Genomic DNA, 18,138 nt, shown 5'->3' with positions numbered 1-18,138 from the left:
ACGCGAGACATTCCGGGTCCGAACCCTCCGTCCCAGGCCAGGCGCCGGGGGACCATTTCCGGGAGGAAACGGGAAAACTTCCAAACGAGCTTCCAGCCCGGCGGCGGCTGTCCGTGTCTACCGCTGGCACGGAAGGTTTGTCCAGGGCTGCCCTTCGCCCGGGTGGGGGCGGGGGCGCTCGCAGAGACCTTAGACTGTTACGAAAAGTTCAACTGTAGAGCGGAACTAAGCCACGACAGCCGGGTTGAGCAGGCCCGTGGGGAACCGGAACGGCTCGCCAGCTACTCGAAGCAAAACGCGGTCCCGGCGAGCGAGATTCCATCGGGCGGCGTGGGCGTCACGTCGCCAACTGCTTCCTGTGGAGTTGCTACGGCGACCGCTGGCTGGGGAGTGACGTCATCGCGGCGCGCCATCTCGCGCCTCGCTGGCATCACATCCGAAACATTTCCGGCGCGCCGAGAGGCGGAGGGCGGGGCCGGCATCGCGATGGAGCCCGGGCGAGGCGGCGGCGGCGGCTGCAGAAGTGCGGCAGGCGGGCGCCCAGGCAGCAGGTGAGCGAGGGCGGCGCAGGGCGTCCGCGTCCCCTCCCGGCCTCCGAGCCTCTAACGCTGCTGGTTTCTTTGCCTCCGCAGGTGAGGCCCCCTTCCGCCAGCGAGCGCCATGCGGGCGGCCCAGGAACGCGGCCAGGGCCGCCTACCGCCCAAGAAGCGAGAGCTACCGGTGTCCGCCAGCGGGGGCGACGGCGACGAGCCGGGCAGGTCGGCCGAGCGCGATTCGGCGACGGCGGGGGAGGCCTCGTCGGAGCGGCCTCAGGCGGCGGCGGGCAAACCAGGTCGCGCGCCTTCGCGTTACAGCGAGCCCGGCGGTGATGACACCAGCGACGGCGACCACTCCAGCGAAACTGTGGCCAGCTTGACTGTGGACCAGTGCGGCTTCTACAAGGTGGCTGTGCCCCCGACCACCTTCGCCCCGGTGGTGAACGTGAGCCCGCTGCCTGCTGCTTATGGTCTGACCTCACAGCTGCTGCACCAGCATCGGCAGCATCCAGTAGTCCCCTATCCGCCCATCCATTACACGCAGCTCCCTGCCACCCCTTTGCAATTTGTGGGGTCGCATTACTCACTGCCCTACGCCGTGCCTCATGGCTTCCTCCCCAGCCACCTGCTGTCGTCTTCTGCTGGCCTCGCCACCTCTCATGTCCCTCACTTTGTGCCCTACGCACCAAATCTCCTGTCCAATGACCTGAGTCCCTCACAGGTGACCCACACGTTTGGCAAAACTTCTGCCTCCGTTTCACCCTCGGGCCCTCTGCAGCCTCATATCAGAGGCCACCTTCTGGACGTTTCGCAGGGTCAGATTCCAATTTATTACCAGATGTCCCATGTGCCAGCAGGTTACTCGGCATTTGAGGCTGCCGTTGGTCTGAACTCGGACCAACCTTTGCAGGAGAAGCAGCTTGATCCCAAAAGATTCACAATGAATGGGCCACAAAGGTCTGCTGTGGGGGCAAAGGAGAGCGAAGCTGAAGGGCAGTGGCCAAGGACTGTTGAAGAGTACAGTACAAGTACTCCGGTCTTGAGAATGGAGGTATCAGTGCCATCTCAGCCAAGTACCCCAGACCTTGAAGTGCAGAGGGTAGTGGGAGTTCTCTCAGAATATCCTATTTGTTCTGCTCAGCAGAAGGACAACTTCAGCCCTCTTAACCTGTCCCATCATAATGCTGCAGAGCAGAAAGAGGAGTCGGGGAGAAACCCGGTACAAGTTAATGCTGAGAAGAGCCATTTGCAAAGACTGTCTGCAAAGTCACCTGAGAAGCAACTCTGCTCTAGGCAAACGCTCAAAAGGTTGACCCTGGTCAATGGCAAATTAGTCTTAGGACCCCTTCAGCCTACAGTTCAGGAAGGCCTGGAAAGAGTGAGCCCTGACATAGCACCCCAAGAGGTGCAGCCGGAAACAGTTTTTGCCCACTCCCAGGGCCACCTGCCCTCCCACTTCATGAAAGGAGCCATTATTCAGTTGGCTACTGGGGAGCTCAAGCGAGTCGAGGATCTTCAAACCCAAGACTTTGTGCGTAGTGCAGAGGTGAGTGGCGGCCTCAAGATTGATTCCAGCACAGTGGTGGACATTCAGGAAAGCCCCTGGCAGGGCTTTGTGATGCTGCATTTTGTAGTTGGAGAGCAGCAGAGCAAAGTGAGCATTGATGTCCCCCCTGAGCACCCTTTCTTTGTCTATGGTCAAGGCTGGTCATCCTGCAGCCCAGAGAGGACTGCTCGGCTTTTCTCCCTCCCTTGTCATAAGCTTCAGGTGGGAGATGTTTGTATTTCCATCAGTTTACAAAGCCTGAATGGGAAGTTGGTTCCACAAAGTAGTTCTCGGGGCACTATCCAAGAGAAGCCAGAGCAGAGTGGGATAATCCTTCGGGAGCCACAAAGTCAGGTGAGGGAGAAGACTCCATTACAGAGGACAGTAGGAGTGTTAGACTTATCCCAGGAATCCTATCTAGAACCCATTTCTGTATATGGCTGGGCAGGTCCCAGCTTTCAAAAATTAGTGGAGGAGCCTCGTTTATCCCTGCTCCGCCCATCATTTATTCCCCAGGAAGTCAAATTGTCCATAGAGGGTCGTTCGAATGCAGGGAAGTGAATTCTGGTGGTGGGTGAACCAGTGCCATGCTGGATAGTCTGGCCATTAATCAGTTTCTCTTGATGCCGAAGAGATGTCCAGCTCCTCCAGCTGTGTGCCTAAACCATTCTACCGGCAGAACTTCTTCCCATCTTTCCCTGCATTCTGCAAGGTGAGATGAAGAGAGGGATCACCAGGTCCCTTAAGATGCAAGCACTTTAATTGGACACTTACTCATAGGTAGCAAGATGCTTTCAACGAGAGAAAAAGAGTCAGTATGGGAGCCAAGAGAATTGTCCAGTCTTCTGCTCAGGTCTTAGTCAAGATAGTTTGACTAATTGGTCTAGGCACTGCAGTAGTCCAGTTTGGGAGTCTCTGCGTCTCCTTAGGGAGATATTTGTATATCTTATTGTATTGAGAAGAAACATCTAGCAGTCCTGTTCAACAAATCTGCTACCCAGTGCATAGTTTTGTAACTGTTGCCACATAGAACTAAGTCCTTTTTAATAGGAGGGGAAGTAGAAGCAGAACAAGGATTTGTGCAGTATAAAGTGTATTGGCAGACCCCTTTGTTTGCTGGCTCTGCATCCATTCTGCTATAACATTCCTGCCCAGGTAATACTGTTCTTCCATGAAAGCTGCATTCCATTTCTCCCCTTGCTACCAGTACTTTCTCAAACATCCATTGCTGTATAGCTGCTGCTTTTGCAGGCATACAAAGGCTATGGTTGAGGAAAGTGCCCTTTATCAATTGCCAGCTTCAACAGAGACTAAAAAGGGGTAGTAGACTTTTATATTTTATCAATAAGTATAAATGGCAAGTGGCTAACAGTTTTAAGTCTGTTGCACTGAAAATGATGCAGAATTGCCTCATTTCATGGTGCCTTGCTGAGCATCTTCTTGTCTTGTTACTGTGCTCTTAGCTCTAGGCAGAAGTTTACTGTGTTGTCTGGTGTAATGATGACAAAATCTCCCCTCAAAACAGCTGTTACAACCGCCACTTCTAATAATTCTAAATGGATACCTTGGCTTATTTCTCATGGGTGGCTTCAATTCCACTGCTTGGCAATTCTGCTAGGTGCTGAGTGCTGAGTTTCTACATCGGCCCATCCCTAGCTCTCTAGATGAAAGGTGACCTTGCTTTCTCTGCCAGGTTCTTTGCTGTGTTCTCCTAAAGACCCTGGCACTTTGCACTATTCCTAACCACCTTTTGTCCAACATATCTGCCTTTCTTAACTTCCTCTCAGGGTCCCCTGAACTTCCTTTGTGTGCCTCCTGATTAATCTCTGTACTGAGTTCTCCCCTGTCTGATGCCAGATAAAGGGGCAGTAGTTTTATGGCTGCAAACAAGCTTAATCCTTTCAAAATGAGTAGTTATCTCCAGGCTGCAGTGCCAGGTGTCTATGGTTGCTGAAACTGAACCTCAGTTTTGGACAGCTCACCTATGTGGGTCCAAAGTTTTGTGTCTGTGTGGCAGACTGCTCACAATCCTGTTTTCAGAGGCATATTTCCGAGTGGACAAGACAGTTACAAGTTGCAGATGTGTAAGTCCCACAGAGACCTGAGAGAGCCAGCTACTTAGAGCAATAAGCTATTTCTCTCATGTGACACTACAGAAAGTTGTGCCCAATTCTAGCAATTGCAGGGGAGGCCTCCTAATACCCAATACTGTGGGATTGACATCTCCCTGATTGTCCTGTTGCCCATGAACCCTAAACAATTCATCTCTGACAGGGCATCTGTCAGATGCCATTTTCTCTTGGGAGTTGCTTCTGTTGCCCCTTTCTTCAAGGACACCTTAGCCTTAAAGGAGAGCTCCTTGAAGTGTCCATGAAAGGGGAAGCCTTTTGTTACCAATCATGATAGAGCCAGGGCAGGCCCACAAGAAACTCCTCTGAAGGTCCCTCTTCCTCCCTGGGACCTCTCCCATAGATAGCACCTTAGCTGGCAAGGACTGAATGCCATATGCTACCAGAGTTGTACATGTTGCAACCCTACAACAAATCATTATTTTCACTCTCTAGCCAGTGATATACTGGCAAACGCCTTAGGACTAGCCAAACCCCCAACTGCTTTTCTCCTCCCTGATCTTTAATGCTACATTACAGTCTAAGGAGGATAATCTATTTTATTGTGCTTTTTTTGTATCTGTTTTAAATAAATCCACATGTACTGTATATTTGTATTTGGCGTGAGATCCTTTTTCCTGTTTTATGATTTAATATTGCTGTAAACGCAGGCTGTATTTTTATTGTTAAGCTCTTCAAACGTGTTCATTTAACTTGGCTATAAATGGCATACACACATATTTATGCATGTGCACACATATACACACATGTATGTACTTAATAATATGCCAATAGTTTTTTTCTTTTGCTGTCTGTTTACCTTGTGGAGCAAATACTACCCTGGAAAGCCAAGTATAGCTCAGCATCATTTTGACAATTTAACGTGACTGTTAGTAATATTCACAGTAGGTTTATTAATGGAGAATGGGGTGCTGCACGGGGACAGATGAAGAACGCTCCTTCCCTAATTTTGCATTGCTTCCCCCATATTGGTAATACAGCTGGTCTTCAAATGTGACACATGGATGCCAAAGACATTCACTGGTTACTGCTGTCTTCTGTATAGTCTGTGCTCAGTGTGGAGGAGGAGGACTGGTGCTGATATGGTCAAAATGGGCAGAAGCAGCTCATCAAAACCTATGCAGTTCTCTAAGCTTATTTTACTGTTAGCAAGTAATATGTTAAGCCTGACAGCACTTAGGATTGTCTCCAAACAACTGAGTTTTTAAACAACGTTCTTAACAGTTTGCATATTTGTGTGACGGCCTAATAAAGACATTGCTGTAAGATGCATTTGGGGATTTTTCTTATAGCCAACAAAGCTCACTTGTTTCAAAAAACTGTCAAAAAAGTTGGTTCATGATGTGTTTGGATTTTTTTAGACTAGCCAATGTGAAAGCATTTAGGATTAAAAAAAACCCCTAAAAGGCTTAAATCCCAGATTGTGAACTAAAACATGGTAGACAGGAGATTGACTATCTGCTCATTCTTTAAAGAGAATAAATGTTTAATCTTTATATACCCACCTTTTTCAAGGAGAACATGAGTACTGTTTTGAAGACCTTACTGCCCAGAAGCCGGAGGAACTGTGTAATGAAGTCAAAGTTGTTAAAGATTAATGTGGAAAAAGCCTGCCAAAGATTACACAACAGAAGAAAGTAAACTGAATGGCAGAATAGACAGTGGAAATTGCCAAGGGAATATAAACCTGAGGGAGTTCATGAAAGAATTTAAGAAATTTGTTGGAAGAGATTAGTAGTATTGCCACATTGTAAAGATGTTGAAGATGAAACAGACATGCAGAAACAATGTTTTCCATAAGATCTGACCTCAAAAAGTTTCAATCTCAAATTGGTTTGCTTCAAGATGCAATTAACTACAAGTAATGATTCAAAAACTATCAAACAAAAGTGGAAGGAAATTCTGTATAGTAAGGATATTACTGTCTGAGAAGATATTCTCTATTTACAAGAACCTCTAGTGCTAAAGTACTGATTAAATTGCTAGGGATTAGACCACTATCTTAAGTTGGTAGCAATTAGTAAAGATTTTAATTGAACTACAGCAAATTTGGAGAATGCCAGTGAACACCAGGTTGAATGAGTTCATTCCACAAACCAGCACCAAAGATAGGAGAGTTAGTAGTGCAAACTGTTGCACAGTATTAATTTCACATTTAACAAAATAATTCTTAGGATTATCTAACAGATTAGAGCCCCGAATGAAACTGGAGAAGAAACATCAAGCACCTGTGCTATATTAATGACACTACTCCAATAACTAAAAAAAGAAATGTTCTGCAAACTCTAGTAATCAAAGTTAATTGGCTACAATTAAATATAAAGACCACCAAATTAATGATAATAGGAATAGGGGTCAGCCATAGAATTGCCAGTGAAGATCCTGAGGTATGGCTGATTACTTGTGCCTGCAGAGTAGCACTTGATAGGCAGCAATGAAGTCTTTGGAAAAAATGTTCTGATGTCATGATGTGTCTAGCTCATAATTAAAAGCTGGTTGGGTGACTTTGGGCCAGTCAAACTTGGCCCAACCCACAGGGTTGTGAGGAAAATACGGAGGAATATTAAGTATGCTCATTGAGTTGGGCACTTCTGTTTTACAAGGTGGGATTAAAAAAAACAATACAGGTAGTCTTTTTCCTGTGATGCTATGGATGTGAAAGATGGACTTTGAAGAAGCAGACTACAAAGACTACTAGTTGTGTGGAGCCAAGAGGAGGAGAGATGTAGTCTTGAGCCTTCCAGCTTCCCTCCTCAGACTGATGCAACCAGCACACAAGACCAGAAGCATGGAATACATGAAGTATTAATACCACTTTACAATGCCTTGGTAAGGCCACACTTGGAATACGGCATCCAGTTTTGGTCACCACGATGTAAAAAAGATGCTGAGACTCTAGAAAGAGTACAGAGAAGAGCAACAAAGATGATTAGGGGACTGGAGGCTAAAACATATGAGGAACGGTTTCTGGAATTGGGTATGTCTAGTTTAATGAAGAGAAGGATGAGGGGGGACAGGATAGCAGTCTTCCAGTATCTCAGGGGCTGCCACAAAGAAGAGGGAGTCAAGCTATTCTCCAAAGCGCCTGAGGGCAGGACAAGAAGCAACAGATGGAAACTAATCAAGGAGAGAAGCAACCTAGAACTAAGGAGAAACTTCCTGACAGTTAGAACAATTAACCAGTGGAACAACCTGCCTCCAGAAGCAGTGAATGCTCCAACACTGGAAGTTTTTAAGAAGAGACTGGACAGCCATTTGTCCGAAATGGTATACGGTTTCCTGCCTGAGCAGGGGGTTGGACTAGATGACCTCCAAGGTCCCTTCCAACTTTTTATTATTATTATTATTATTATTATTATTATTGTTGTTGTTGTTGTTGTCTCCTCCCTGCAACCCACCATTTCCACTGTGACCTGTAGCACCCAGAGAGCAGAAGCAATTTGCTAGCCACATTCCAGGTCCGCTGGCATAGCAAAAAGACCCAGTCCAAAGAGTTCATAGGGGAAGAATTCAATGCAGTGTGCTGGGGCTTGGCTCCTCAAAGGACATTTTGCTCAGCAACTGGCTGTCCAATTCCATGCCTCCTCCAGGGAGCGGGAAGAAGTTCATCTCGGCAGCCAGTGCTGCCATTGCCGAGGGATCCTGGCCAAACTGAGCACGCAGCATCATGTCCATTTTTTCTAGTCGCCGCTTCAGTCGCTTTGCTTCGCGCTCTCGGATGAGGCGAGCCTGCCGCTTCTCAGGGGTTTCATTGGCACGTTTGAGACGCATGGCTTCACGATCCCTCTGCAAGCGTCGTGCACGTTGCTCATCTGTTTCCTGCATCCGTTGCAGGCGCTTAGCCTCCCTGTCCCGCATACGCCTCACTTCTCGCTCCTCTGGTGTTTCATTGTCCCGACGGCTTTTCTTCGCTGTACGTTCTCGTTCTAGGCGCTGCAGCCTTGCTTCTAGAGGTTCATTCTGCCGACGTAAGGCCCACTTGCGCACCCCTGGGGCTTGAGCTTCCAGAAGTTTGCGGTAAGCCACACAGCTGTTGCACACAAGGAGGAGGCCAGCAGGATACACAACAGGGCCAAGAGCAGCAGCTTTCTCTTCGGTGCTAGAAGAGCCCTCTGGGGGAGGAGCAGGCAAGGAATCTCCAGACAATACCTCCGGCACCTTCTCACTACAAAAAAAAAAGAATCAGCAAAGGCAAGAACTCTCTTGAGTCAGCCTCATGGCCTGTGTGTCCTCTGGAGATTAACCATGAATCCCTGAGGGAAGTAATTAGCCAAAAGATCTCTCGGGCGAAGCTTCTCCACCTTCCCCCAAGGTTCCATTAGGATATCCTATAGCAACTTGGGTCACACTGGCCAAGAACCACCAAAATAAGACTTCCGACTTCCTTCTGCCGCAGTTTCTCACCTGTTGAAAGTGGCGTGGCTGGTGAAACGTGCCCCGCATACTGCACAGTTGGATAGCTGGTCCTCAGAGTGGATGAGGAGATGCCTACCCAGTGACCCCGGGGAGCTGAGTGCTCGGCTGCAGACAGGACACAGGTAGCTCTTGGCACTGACTGCAGCCGCTGTGTGCTGCAAACGAGGCCAGGCTGTGAGGTAAAGGCTCAATTGCTCTGTCCCTACAAGGGTAGGCTGAAACCAAGCCATGGAAGAAATCCCTCTTCCTTGGGACTGAAGGAGAGATACCCACAAGGCATTCCCTAAGATGGCTGATGAAATGGCATCCCACAAATACGACATCTTTCCCAACCAGAATGAGAAAACTCAGCCTGGACAGAAGCAAGGGCAGGGCAGTCAATTGGCAGAATGGCCTCAAGATAGATACCTGGTACACGTGAGTCACGAGCTGTTCCCTGCTGCCACATTCTAGTTGACAAAGAGGACAGCGGGAGAGTCCCATCAAGGCATCTGGATTAGTGCTGAATCCCATCTATAAGAGAGAGAAGGAAAAAAGGATGCTTAATCTGTGGTCTGTCCTGTGCACATTCTTGAGCGAGCTTTGAAAGCCAGAGTGTCTTTTTTCCCAACCTCATTTGAAGGGTTTTTCCACCTGGCTCTAGCAAGTTAGACTTCCTATTTTCGTAGCCTAATCAAAGGTCAAAACCCCAAGTCATGCAGCCTATAGATCTACCTTTGCTAGGCTGGTATGAACAAGATGAACATGAAAGCTACCCCATCAAAAGTCTGGGCTGGCCAGTATTTGGGGAAGCCCCTTGGCTTCACTTCCCACACAACCTGGCTACGGGTGGGGGAGGAGCACTTGCCTCTTGGGCTTGCATCCCGAGATTGCGCTGCCCAGGCTGCTCCGCCGACCCCTGCTCCTTTTTCACCGCAGCCCCCCCTGTTCCATCCTCCTCAGAAGCCGGCGAAGAGGCCTCATCCTGGGTGGTCTCTTCCTCGCTCTCACCTGCAACGCAAGCCGTGGCTCGGGAGGGCGGGCGGGCCAGCAGAGCGCAGCTCTCCCCCCCCCCGCGCCAACCCGGCGCGCCCCGCCCGCCAGCGGAGGCAACTCACTGCTGCTGGAGGCTCTCCCCGGCGGGGGTGGCGGCGGCGGCGGCTCCTGCCCCATGACGGCAGGCTGGACGCCTTGCAGCACTGGGAGGCTCTTCCTCATGGCCGCCCGCCGCTTATGCTCTTCCAGGCCGGCCAGGACCTGCTCCCCTGCAGACAAAAGCGGCAGGGCGGATTACCCGGGCCGCCCTTCCAGCCCGGAGGCGCCGCGGCCCCCGGGAAGCGGACGCGGAGGGGCTGCCCGGCCGTCCCCGCCCGCCAGCGCCGCCACGGCCACGGGCGCTGATCCGGCGCGGAAGGCGGGCGCTGGNGTGCACGGGGACCGGCCGTCCGTCGGGCGCGCGCCGAGCTGGAGCCTGCCTCCGACGGCGGGACGCGGCTCCGGGTTGGTGGTAGGGCAGCCGCCGCCAGGCGCTCGGGTAGGGCGCGGGGAGGCCGGCGCCCTGCGCAGAGCCGGAGGGAGTCACGGCCTCTCCCCGGTGGCGCTCGAGCGCCCCCGGCAGCCGCCCCCGCCGCAGCATCTACTGGAGGGCGCCGGCCCAACACAGCGCCCCAGGCGGGGCAGGTGTGAAGGCGTCCCCGCCACCGGAACCCCGCACCGGGAGCCGAGGGAGCCGCCGGGGCACTGAGGGCGGTGACGCAGAGCGCCCGTTCCTGCTTCCGTTCCCCTGCAGGAGGCGCTTTCCGCCCCCAAGGCCGGCGCGCGGCGCCGCTTCTTTGGCTGCTTCCGGCGTCCGCTTGCGTACTTCCGTGCTGCGGCCCAGTCAGAGGTGAGGCGTTTCCCTCTCTGCCGCCCGCGAAGCCCCTTCTGGGCCCCTGGAGAGCCCCCGGCGGGGAGGAGAGCCGGCCCAGGGCCCGGAGGAGTTCGCTGCGGGCGGCGTTTCGGCCCAAGCAGGCCGGAAGCGGCCGGCGTCGCCTCTTCGGGTCCTTCCCGGAAACGGCGGGGTGGCGGGCGGGCGGCGCAGGTCTCGGGCGCGGCAGACCAACGTTTTCCGTCTTGCCCTCCAGTTGCGGGACTGATCGGGATGCTGGGCTCCGGGTTCAAGGCTGAGCGCTTGCGCGTCAATCTCCGTCTCGTCATCAATCGTCTGAAGTTGTTGGAGAAAAAGAAAAGTAAGCGGAGGCGAATCTGAAGCAGCCTCCCCCGCCGCCCCTTCGGTGTCCGGCTGCCACGTCCTTGGGGTGGCGCGACGGGAAAAGGGCTCCTTGGCCCCGAAGGCGAAGCGTGCTGAGGGGGACTGTGGTACTTCCCGCCTGGCCCTTTCGCCCCGGGGGAATCCCAGGGCAGACTGAGCGATGACTTTCCTCTTCCCTATTTTACAGCTGAATTGGCCCAGAAAGCCAGGAAGGAAATTGCTGATTATCTTTCTGCTGGCAAGGATGAACGGGCTCGCATCCGTGTGGAGCACATTATTCGGGAAGATTATTTAGTGGAGGCCATGGAGATCTTGGAGTTGTATTGTGACCTGCTTTTAGCTCGTTTTGGCCTCATTCATTCAATGAAGTAAGGCTCAGGTAGCAGAAAGAAAACTCTGGGAGAGGAAAGGCAGTGTTCTGGCGTCCTTTTCAGACAAAGACCTGCTTTTTGAGAGAGAAAGTGTTTTGGACCTATGTATTGCATAACTTGATATTGTTTCTGCAGGGAGCTGGACCCTGGCCTGGCAGAAGCTGTGTCTACCCTCATCTGGGCAGCTCCTCGACTACAGTCAGAAGTAGCTGAACTGAAAATTGTGAGTAGTACTAGCTATGTGAGAGAAAGCGGACTCTGGGTTATTGGCCAATTTTCTGAAAGGTTCAAGACAGTTTGGCAGAACAGTCTGCTTTCTCTTCACTTTCCTTTGAAGTGAAGATAGTATAACTCTTTCCAAACCTCTTGAGAATTTTCTTGATTTTCTTGATATTTAAAATTGGTTCCTCTGCCTCTAAGTTTAGGCCTTCTGATCTGGAAAGAGCCGTAGTGTTTCTGTGCTTCACTTTACAGATAGCCAATGAATTTTTAATTGTGCTGTTTCTGTGCTAGGTTGCTGATCAGCTATGTGCCAAATACAGCAAGGAATATGGCAAGTTATGCCGAAGCAACCAGATTGGAACAGTCAATGACAGGGTGAGAATGGGGAGAGCCATGCAATTGATGGTCAGATGGCTATATAAAGTGTATCTCAAAAACAAGTTTTACAGAGTAGGAATTTTGATGATGCATACAAAGAAGCAATAGCAAGTATCTTCTTAGAATTTTGTATTTTTCTTTTTTGGGTGATTCCTGATAAAAACTGTCAGCCCTGCTTAGCTGTGGAGGTAACAAACTGTTTTTCCTCCTCCCTGCTTTCTAGTTAATACACAAACTGAATGTAGAAGCACCTCCTAAAATCCTGGTGGAGAGATACTTGATTGAGATTGCCAAGAACTATAATGTGCCCTATGAACCAGATTCAGTGGTCATGGTAAGTAGAAGTGCAGGAGGCTTTCTCACTTTAGTGTGATGTGGAAGGTCTGTTGGCTGCCACAGTTGTGTGAAAAAGAGTGAAACTTTCACTTTGCCTGTATTAATATTAGTTTTGGAGCTTGAGTATTAGTAATCTACAAATGGAGTCTCAGAGAACAAATAGTGCCAATATTTGATTTAAGCTTCTTTTATTTTCATAAACATGTCAGAATAGAAAAATAATTGTGCCTCCCCTTCACTCAACCAAGTTAAAGGGGAAGGCTATAGCCAGTTGTGTGAGTAAAATCAGGACTGCTTTGGAATAATCTTGTCCTAAAGAAATCTCAAAACCTCTGCTTGCCCGATCCCAATGAATTTTTCACTATATACATTCACGTCCTGCTGAAAAGAAATTGCTTAAAATGACATCAGTCTGGGAAAAGGTTCCAAACAATATCTGAAGTACTATATGCTATATGCTATATATATACTATATGCTCCAGCCGTTTGTGGTTTCCTGATCTAGCCTTGAACTGGAGAAGACAATTTTTGTAAGAATAGTTATGTTTTAAAAATTCCTCCCAAGAATGCAACATAAAAGCCACACCCAGTTTTANTGCGCAAAATCCTCTGCCCTCCCCTCCAGGGGGTCCCCCCCCCTCCAATTGAAGGAGAGAGCGGGTCACCCTGAAGAGGGCGGCCGGGCGATTATCTGATGACGCAATGAGTGAGGCATAGTAGTTAGTCCTAGCCTCCCTCATCGCCACAAGGTAGGATCTAAGATGTATCCTTACCTGTGCTCGGTCGGATTCGGTTTGGCTGGTCCTCCAACTGCTCTCTAGGCGTCTTTTCCGACGTTTCATCTCTCTCAGCCCCTCGGTAAACCAAGGAGATGGTCGAGATCCACGTCGGGTCAGAGGCCGCAAAGGCACGACTCGGTCCAATGCTGCGGCAGCAGTTGTCTCCCAGGCCGCCGCCTGATTTTCCGCCGAGTCGTGGACTAGATCTTCCGGATATGGCCCAAGCTCCATCAGGAACCTCTCAGGGTCCATCAGTCGCCTGGGACGGAACCATCTAGGTGGTTCCGTCTCCCTGCGGCGAGGGGGAGCGGTCCGGAAAACCAACCTTAGGGATCTGCATGCCTGTCAATAACCTCCAGATTCTGGAGAAACTCTCTGTGTATAGATAAATCAGAACATCTGGTGGAATCCAAATTCTCCAATTAAATCTTATGCCTTAAGATTATCTTAATCACTTTATTAGGTGTCATCATTTGGTGATAGTTTGCTACTGAGATCATTTACATCAGGGGTCCACAACTCCTGGTCTGTGGACCAGTACCATGTTGCGTTCGCACAAACAAGCAAACCCCATCCGTGGGATGAAAGCAGCACACAAAACCACACACCCTCTGGTCCAGGGAATAGCCTCTCTCCATTGAACTGGTCCCTGGTGCCCAAAAGGTTGGGGACCTCTGATTTACACCAGGAAAGCATGAATTCTGATTCATATCAGAATTCTATGAAAAATTCAAGAATTTCAGGCCATTTTTCTAAGTCCCGTGGCAACAGTGATCCACAGAAGCAAGTCTACAAGATAGAATAGAATAGAATAAAAACTTTATTCACTTTAAATATACACAAATCAGCATTCAATAAAATGAAATTTCATTGCATTCAGCTCTAAAAAAACCCATTATGTATATGCCCACATACACACACATATATGACACAGAGAAATACCAGTCTAGTTCGAATGTATACATATTCATGGGGGGGGGGGGAGAATCCTGCGAATTTACAAGACAGATGGCATAAGGAACAAAGCTATTATAAAAGCTAGTAGTTCTGCTATAAATACTTGGAAACCTTCTCCCAGAGGGGAGCAACAGAAAAAGACCATGAAGTGGGTATGTGGGGTCTCTAACAATGCTTCAAGCTTTAAGCATATAGTGCTTATAAGTAGCCTGAATAANGCGTCACATGGGAGCGACGAGTCCCTCCCAACACCGCCCGCGCGGCCGCATTCTGGACCAGTTGAAGCCTCCGGGTGCTCCTCAAGGGGAGCCCCATGTAGAGAGCATTACAGTAGTCCAGGCGGGAGGTAACGAGGGCATGAGTGACCGTGCGCAGGGCGTCCCGGTCCAGAAAAGGCCGCAACTGGTGGATCAGGCGTATTTTGATGTGGCCAAGTCAAAGCCAGATCCAAACCCCATAGAAATATCGTGGCAGGTTTAAAATCAGCAGTTCATATTAGAAAAACTCAGCTATTACTGCTCTGAAGCAATTCACCATAAAGGAATAAATAAAATAAACCAGAATTCCTACACAGTGATGTGAGAAACTGGTCAGTGGTTAAGGAAGTACTTGGTTGCACTAACTGCAGCTAAGGGTGAGGTAACCAATTATTGAGTCGTGTGGACAACTACTATTTTGCAGTAGTATATCATGATGGATGATCTTAGGTAACGAATGAAACAAGTAAAATAGTGTTACTTCATTTAAAATGTCATTTAATGTTTTACTAGGGCACATGAAACTCTTAACATTCAGCCGCAAAGATATACAAATGTTCAGAAAAACTCAAAAGAAGCAAACATTGTTACAGAGTTGTATTTCTTTTTATTTAATCAATATGTATAGCCACCAATCTGAAAAAAATGACTGTACACTAGCAGTATCTTTCCTGGTTGTGAGATTGAGCCATCTCGTTTCTCAGGCTGAGGCTCCTACAGGTGTAGAAGCAGATCTGATTGATGTAGGATTTGTGGATGACATCAAGAAAGGTGGAGGTAACAGCGGTGGCTTCATGGCCCCTCTACCTGGTCCTGAAGGAGTCATGCCCCTGCCGATGCCATCTCCAGTTCCTTCTTTCTCCTACCCACATCCGAAGGGGATGGTAATTAAATCTCAATTCATGCAGGGCTCTGGAGGTGGGTAGTTTTGTTTTTGTCTTATTGCCGGCATGTACGTTTGCAGCAGCTTTTCTTTCTTGAACATGCTGCCTACTTAATCTCTCAATGAGCTGCATCTGCTTTGGCTAACGAGCATTCTAATTTCTGCAGGAGAGCTTCAATGGGCTACCTGTGGGTACCTACCAACCATTCACTGGCCTTCACCCTCCTCCGATTCCAGCAATTCCTCCAACATATGAATCTGTAAGTGTCATCCAAGAAAAATGTAGTCCTCTAAAACTCTGCATGAAATGAAAAACACATTTCACATCTGACCCAAAAAAAGTCATGTTCCACAAATTCTACCTAACTGTTTAAGTCTGGCTGCAGTTTGGCAGAAACTAAATTTAGAATCTGAGACAGGAAGACAGCATATTGCTTCTCCCCCCCCCCCTTTCCTTTGCATAGCCGTCTTCCCAGGGGCCTACGTGGAACAGCTCACACCAGACAGTTGTGTATATTCTTAGTGTCCTCTGCTGCTGAGAATTGGGGTTAAGGCTTTGGTCAAGCATTAGTTGTGAGATGCCTTTTCTGTGGGTGCCAAAGTTGCTTTTCAGAACTTCCCCTTTGATTTGCTGTTTACCTGCCTTCATGCTTTGGTCCCTTCCAACAGTGATGAAATATTTTCCTAGAGAAAAAGAGACTGGGTTCCCTGCGCCCTCTCCCCATTGCTTTTCTGTCCCACCTAGCAGCAGAGCTTTGGGATTTGATTCTTGAGGTGGAGAAAAATATGCTTCTGAATCCTCCCAGCCTATGCAAATAAACAAAGGTGTTTAGTGTGCTGCATGCCAGGACCTTCTGCCAAATACATTTGTGCCTGTTTCAGGTAGATGATGGGAATACTGACAAGGAAGTGCCGTCCTTACATGTTGTGACTGGTAAGTCCAGAGGAGGTCAGGGAACACCAGCCGAGGCCTTGCTTGTCATTCTGGTAAGACACACTGAGCTGCTGCACTTGGCTCGGGGTGAAGTGGCAGCAGTTTGATTTCTCCAGAGCTGTGGAAGCTCATACCCTGCAACACAGCCCTGGGAAGCCTCAAAAGCACCAGCATTCTTGTTAAAGGATACAAGAGAAAATACAGCATGCTACGCTAGGCAGGCTGCTGGCATGTAAAAATGAGTCTTCTATTGTTTGGGCATTGTTCCTGCTACTCCCTGCCCAAGGCTTGCAATGTCTCTTCATCTGCCCTCTGCTGCAGGTCCCCACGTAACGCCAGAAGCCAAGGGGCAGCCACCAGTCCCCATGCCCCGTTCAGGTGATCGCTTTGTGTTGCCAGAGTTGCCATCTGTGCCAGATACACTGCCTGCTGCTTCTGCTGGCACCAGCACATCTGCCTCAGATGAGATTGACTTTGATGATCTGTCCCGGAGGTTTGAGGAGCTGAAGAAGAAAACCTAAGAGCTACATACTCTGTCGCTGCAATGGGTGCTCTTTCTTCACTTCCTTGTCTTCTTGGCCTTTCTTCTTGCTCTACTTACACCAAATTGTGCTGTTTTGGAGGGCTCTTTGGGGCCCCTTTCAGTGGGGAGCAAGAAACCTCTCCCCTATGCCTCAGTAGCCCTAGATAATCTCTTCTCTGGAGTGGGGTGTGGAGGTGATGCCAGTAGCATTTCCTTTCGACAGAAGACAGCACAGCCACTGCAGTAAGATGGGTCTAGACAGCCTGATGGAACGGGCACACCCTTGCCTTCTGGGCATATTCTGTGGGAAGGGCTGCTTAAGGCCTGTGCTTGCTTGATGCAGTTATGGCTTTTCTCTGGGAAAGGAGGCCAAAGCCAAGTCTACCCTGAGGGTCCTGCTGATGTGCATGAGGTGGGGCAGAAGAGTCAGGTACATGCTGTGAAGCAAACCAATTTTATACCTGGCTCAGAGATTAGAAAAGACTCCCTCAGTAGGGTATGGCAAGCTGGGTATGGGACCATCATTTGACATTTAGGTCTGCAGCCCCCGACTAGTCCATGTTTGGCCTATGGGACAAAGCCATAGATGGCAGCATCACATAGTCACATCTGCTGCTATAATGCCCAGAGGAAACCTGTTTTCTCATCTAATGCTTCTGTATGTAATATGTTCACATGGCTTTTCTGGAACAATTTTGATGGTTGATTCCTTCTCTGTTCTGAATAAACAAATGTGATCTTCACTGAGTCTGTCTTGGCGGATATAATCTGATACAGGAGTACTATCAGAGGAGGAGATCATGCTGTTTTCCAGTGGTCCCTTTCAGCCTCTGGAACAAGTAGAAAAATGGTTGATCCTCATTGTTGTCCAGATGTATTGTCATAACTTGCATGTAAGTTAAGGAAAGAATATGACTGCAAGAAATTACAGAGACTGAACTGGATGCTGAAATGGCTAAGATTCCCTTCAGGGGTTGCTTGTTCCAGATGTTATTTTATAATCAATGGAGCTAATGATGCCCCCTGATGTTTGGGTGGGGAAAAGTATTCCCCAGATTGGTATAACTCAAACTCATTTCCTGCACCAGGTGAGAAGAGTCTGCAGGGGATTATTGGATTTTCAAACTTTCTGTGTACAGAAATTAACTTTGTTTTTAAAAATGGGAGAAATAGAATATCTGTTTGTCAGGGTACTTGGGACTCCTTTTTTAGTCTTTCTGGTTATGCTATGTACATTAATGCTTTCTCAGATCCCTAGATGCGTGTGATGTTTTAACTCAAAGATGGTTGAGAGCTTATGGAGGTATTTCTATTTACAAAGCTAGACTTTTCCATAATTTGAATTCCTGAGTGTCTCAGAATGGCTGCATGGCAAGAGCCAAGCAGATCTTTACCAGATTTTTCATAGTATTCAGAAAAAGGAAAGGTGGTGATAGACTTGGTATTGAACTTGTAGGCAAGTTTTGAACAGGTAATTGAAATAGTAGCGTTGGCTGAGTATAACGTTGCTAATTGAGAAATGAATCTCTTACCGAAAACTAAAGGAAGAGTAAGTATAGTAAAAAGTGCTAAAACGAAAACAGGCGAAAATGCTGGATTGGAAGCGGGCGGGTAGGCCAGGCGTAGGGAGGGAGTGGGTCT

The 18,138-nt window shown here is 48.9% G+C and overlaps 3 protein-coding genes across 3 annotated transcripts; 2 read left to right on the top strand and 1 right to left on the bottom strand.

Annotated features, from left to right (window-relative positions):
* The first annotated feature begins 660 nt into the window (after positions 1 to 660).
* On the top strand, positions 661 to 6,826 carry ATXN1L (ataxin 1 like). The gene has a single exon (XM_015811419.1). It carries the CDS (start codon positions 661 to 663, stop codon positions 2,641 to 2,643), a length of 1,983 nt encoding a protein of 660 aa, XP_015666905.1. The 3' UTR covers positions 2,644 to 6,826.
* A 755-nt stretch (positions 6,827 to 7,581) lies between these two features.
* On the bottom strand, positions 7,582 to 9,140 carry ZNF821 (zinc finger protein 821). Its single transcript, XM_029283247.1, has 3 exons — positions 9,036 to 9,140; positions 8,616 to 8,782; positions 7,582 to 8,376 (listed from the first exon to the last, which is right to left on the bottom strand). The coding sequence occupies exons 1-3, from the start codon at positions 9,138 to 9,140 to the stop codon at positions 7,722 to 7,724; spliced, it is 927 nt and encodes a 308-aa protein (XP_029139080.1). The 3' UTR covers positions 7,582 to 7,721.
* Positions 9,141 to 10,484: 1,344 nt separating this feature from the next.
* On the top strand, positions 10,485 to 17,242 carry IST1 (IST1 factor associated with ESCRT-III). Its single transcript, XM_015811452.2, has 10 exons — positions 10,485 to 10,491; positions 10,730 to 10,834; positions 11,045 to 11,225; positions 11,364 to 11,451; positions 11,742 to 11,825; positions 12,052 to 12,162; positions 14,862 to 15,041; positions 15,208 to 15,300; positions 15,923 to 15,974; positions 16,296 to 17,242. The coding sequence occupies exons 2-10, from the start codon at positions 10,747 to 10,749 to the stop codon at positions 16,493 to 16,495; spliced, it is 1,077 nt and encodes a 358-aa protein (XP_015666938.1). The 5' UTR covers positions 10,485 to 10,491; positions 10,730 to 10,746; the 3' UTR covers positions 16,496 to 17,242.
* The last annotated feature ends 896 nt before the right edge of the window (positions 17,243 to 18,138 follow it).

The sequence above is a fragment of the Protobothrops mucrosquamatus genome, unplaced genomic scaffold (genome assembly GCF_001527695.2).
Source record: "Protobothrops mucrosquamatus isolate PMUCROS unplaced genomic scaffold, P.Mucros_1.0 scaffold41, whole genome shotgun sequence".
NCBI classification, from domain to species: Eukaryota; Metazoa; Chordata; class Lepidosauria; order Squamata; family Viperidae; genus Protobothrops; species Protobothrops mucrosquamatus.
The sequence above is the reverse complement of the archived record's forward strand: the minus strand, read 5'-3'. Positions and strand labels throughout refer to the sequence as shown.

Excerpts from the sequence above, each read along its gene's own strand:
- ATXN1L (XM_015811419.1), top strand. The coding sequence starts at position 661 with ATGCGGGCGGCCCAGGAACGCGGCCAGGGCCGCCTACCGCCCAAGAAG.
- ZNF821 (XM_029283247.1), bottom strand. The coding sequence starts at position 9,140 with ATGGGATTCAGCACTAATCCAGATGCCTTGATGGGACTCTCCCGCTGT. Across the intron at positions 8,783-9,035 it reads TCGTGACTCACGTGTACCAG|CACACAGCGGCTGCAGTCAG; the intron begins GTATCTATCTTG and ends CCTCGTTTGCAG. Across the intron at positions 8,377-8,615 it reads AGCCACGCCACTTTCAACAG|TGAGAAGGTGCCGGAGGTAT; the intron begins GTGAGAAACTGC and ends TTTTTTTTGTAG.
- IST1 (XM_015811452.2), top strand. The coding sequence starts at position 10,747 with ATGCTGGGCTCCGGGTTCAAGGCTGAGCGCTTGCGCGTCAATCTCCGT. Across the intron at positions 10,835-11,044 it reads GTTGTTGGAGAAAAAGAAAA|CTGAATTGGCCCAGAAAGCC; the intron begins GTAAGCGGAGGC and ends CCTATTTTACAG. Across the intron at positions 15,975-16,295 it reads GTCCTTACATGTTGTGACTG|GTCCCCACGTAACGCCAGAA; the intron begins GTAAGTCCAGAG and ends CCTCTGCTGCAG.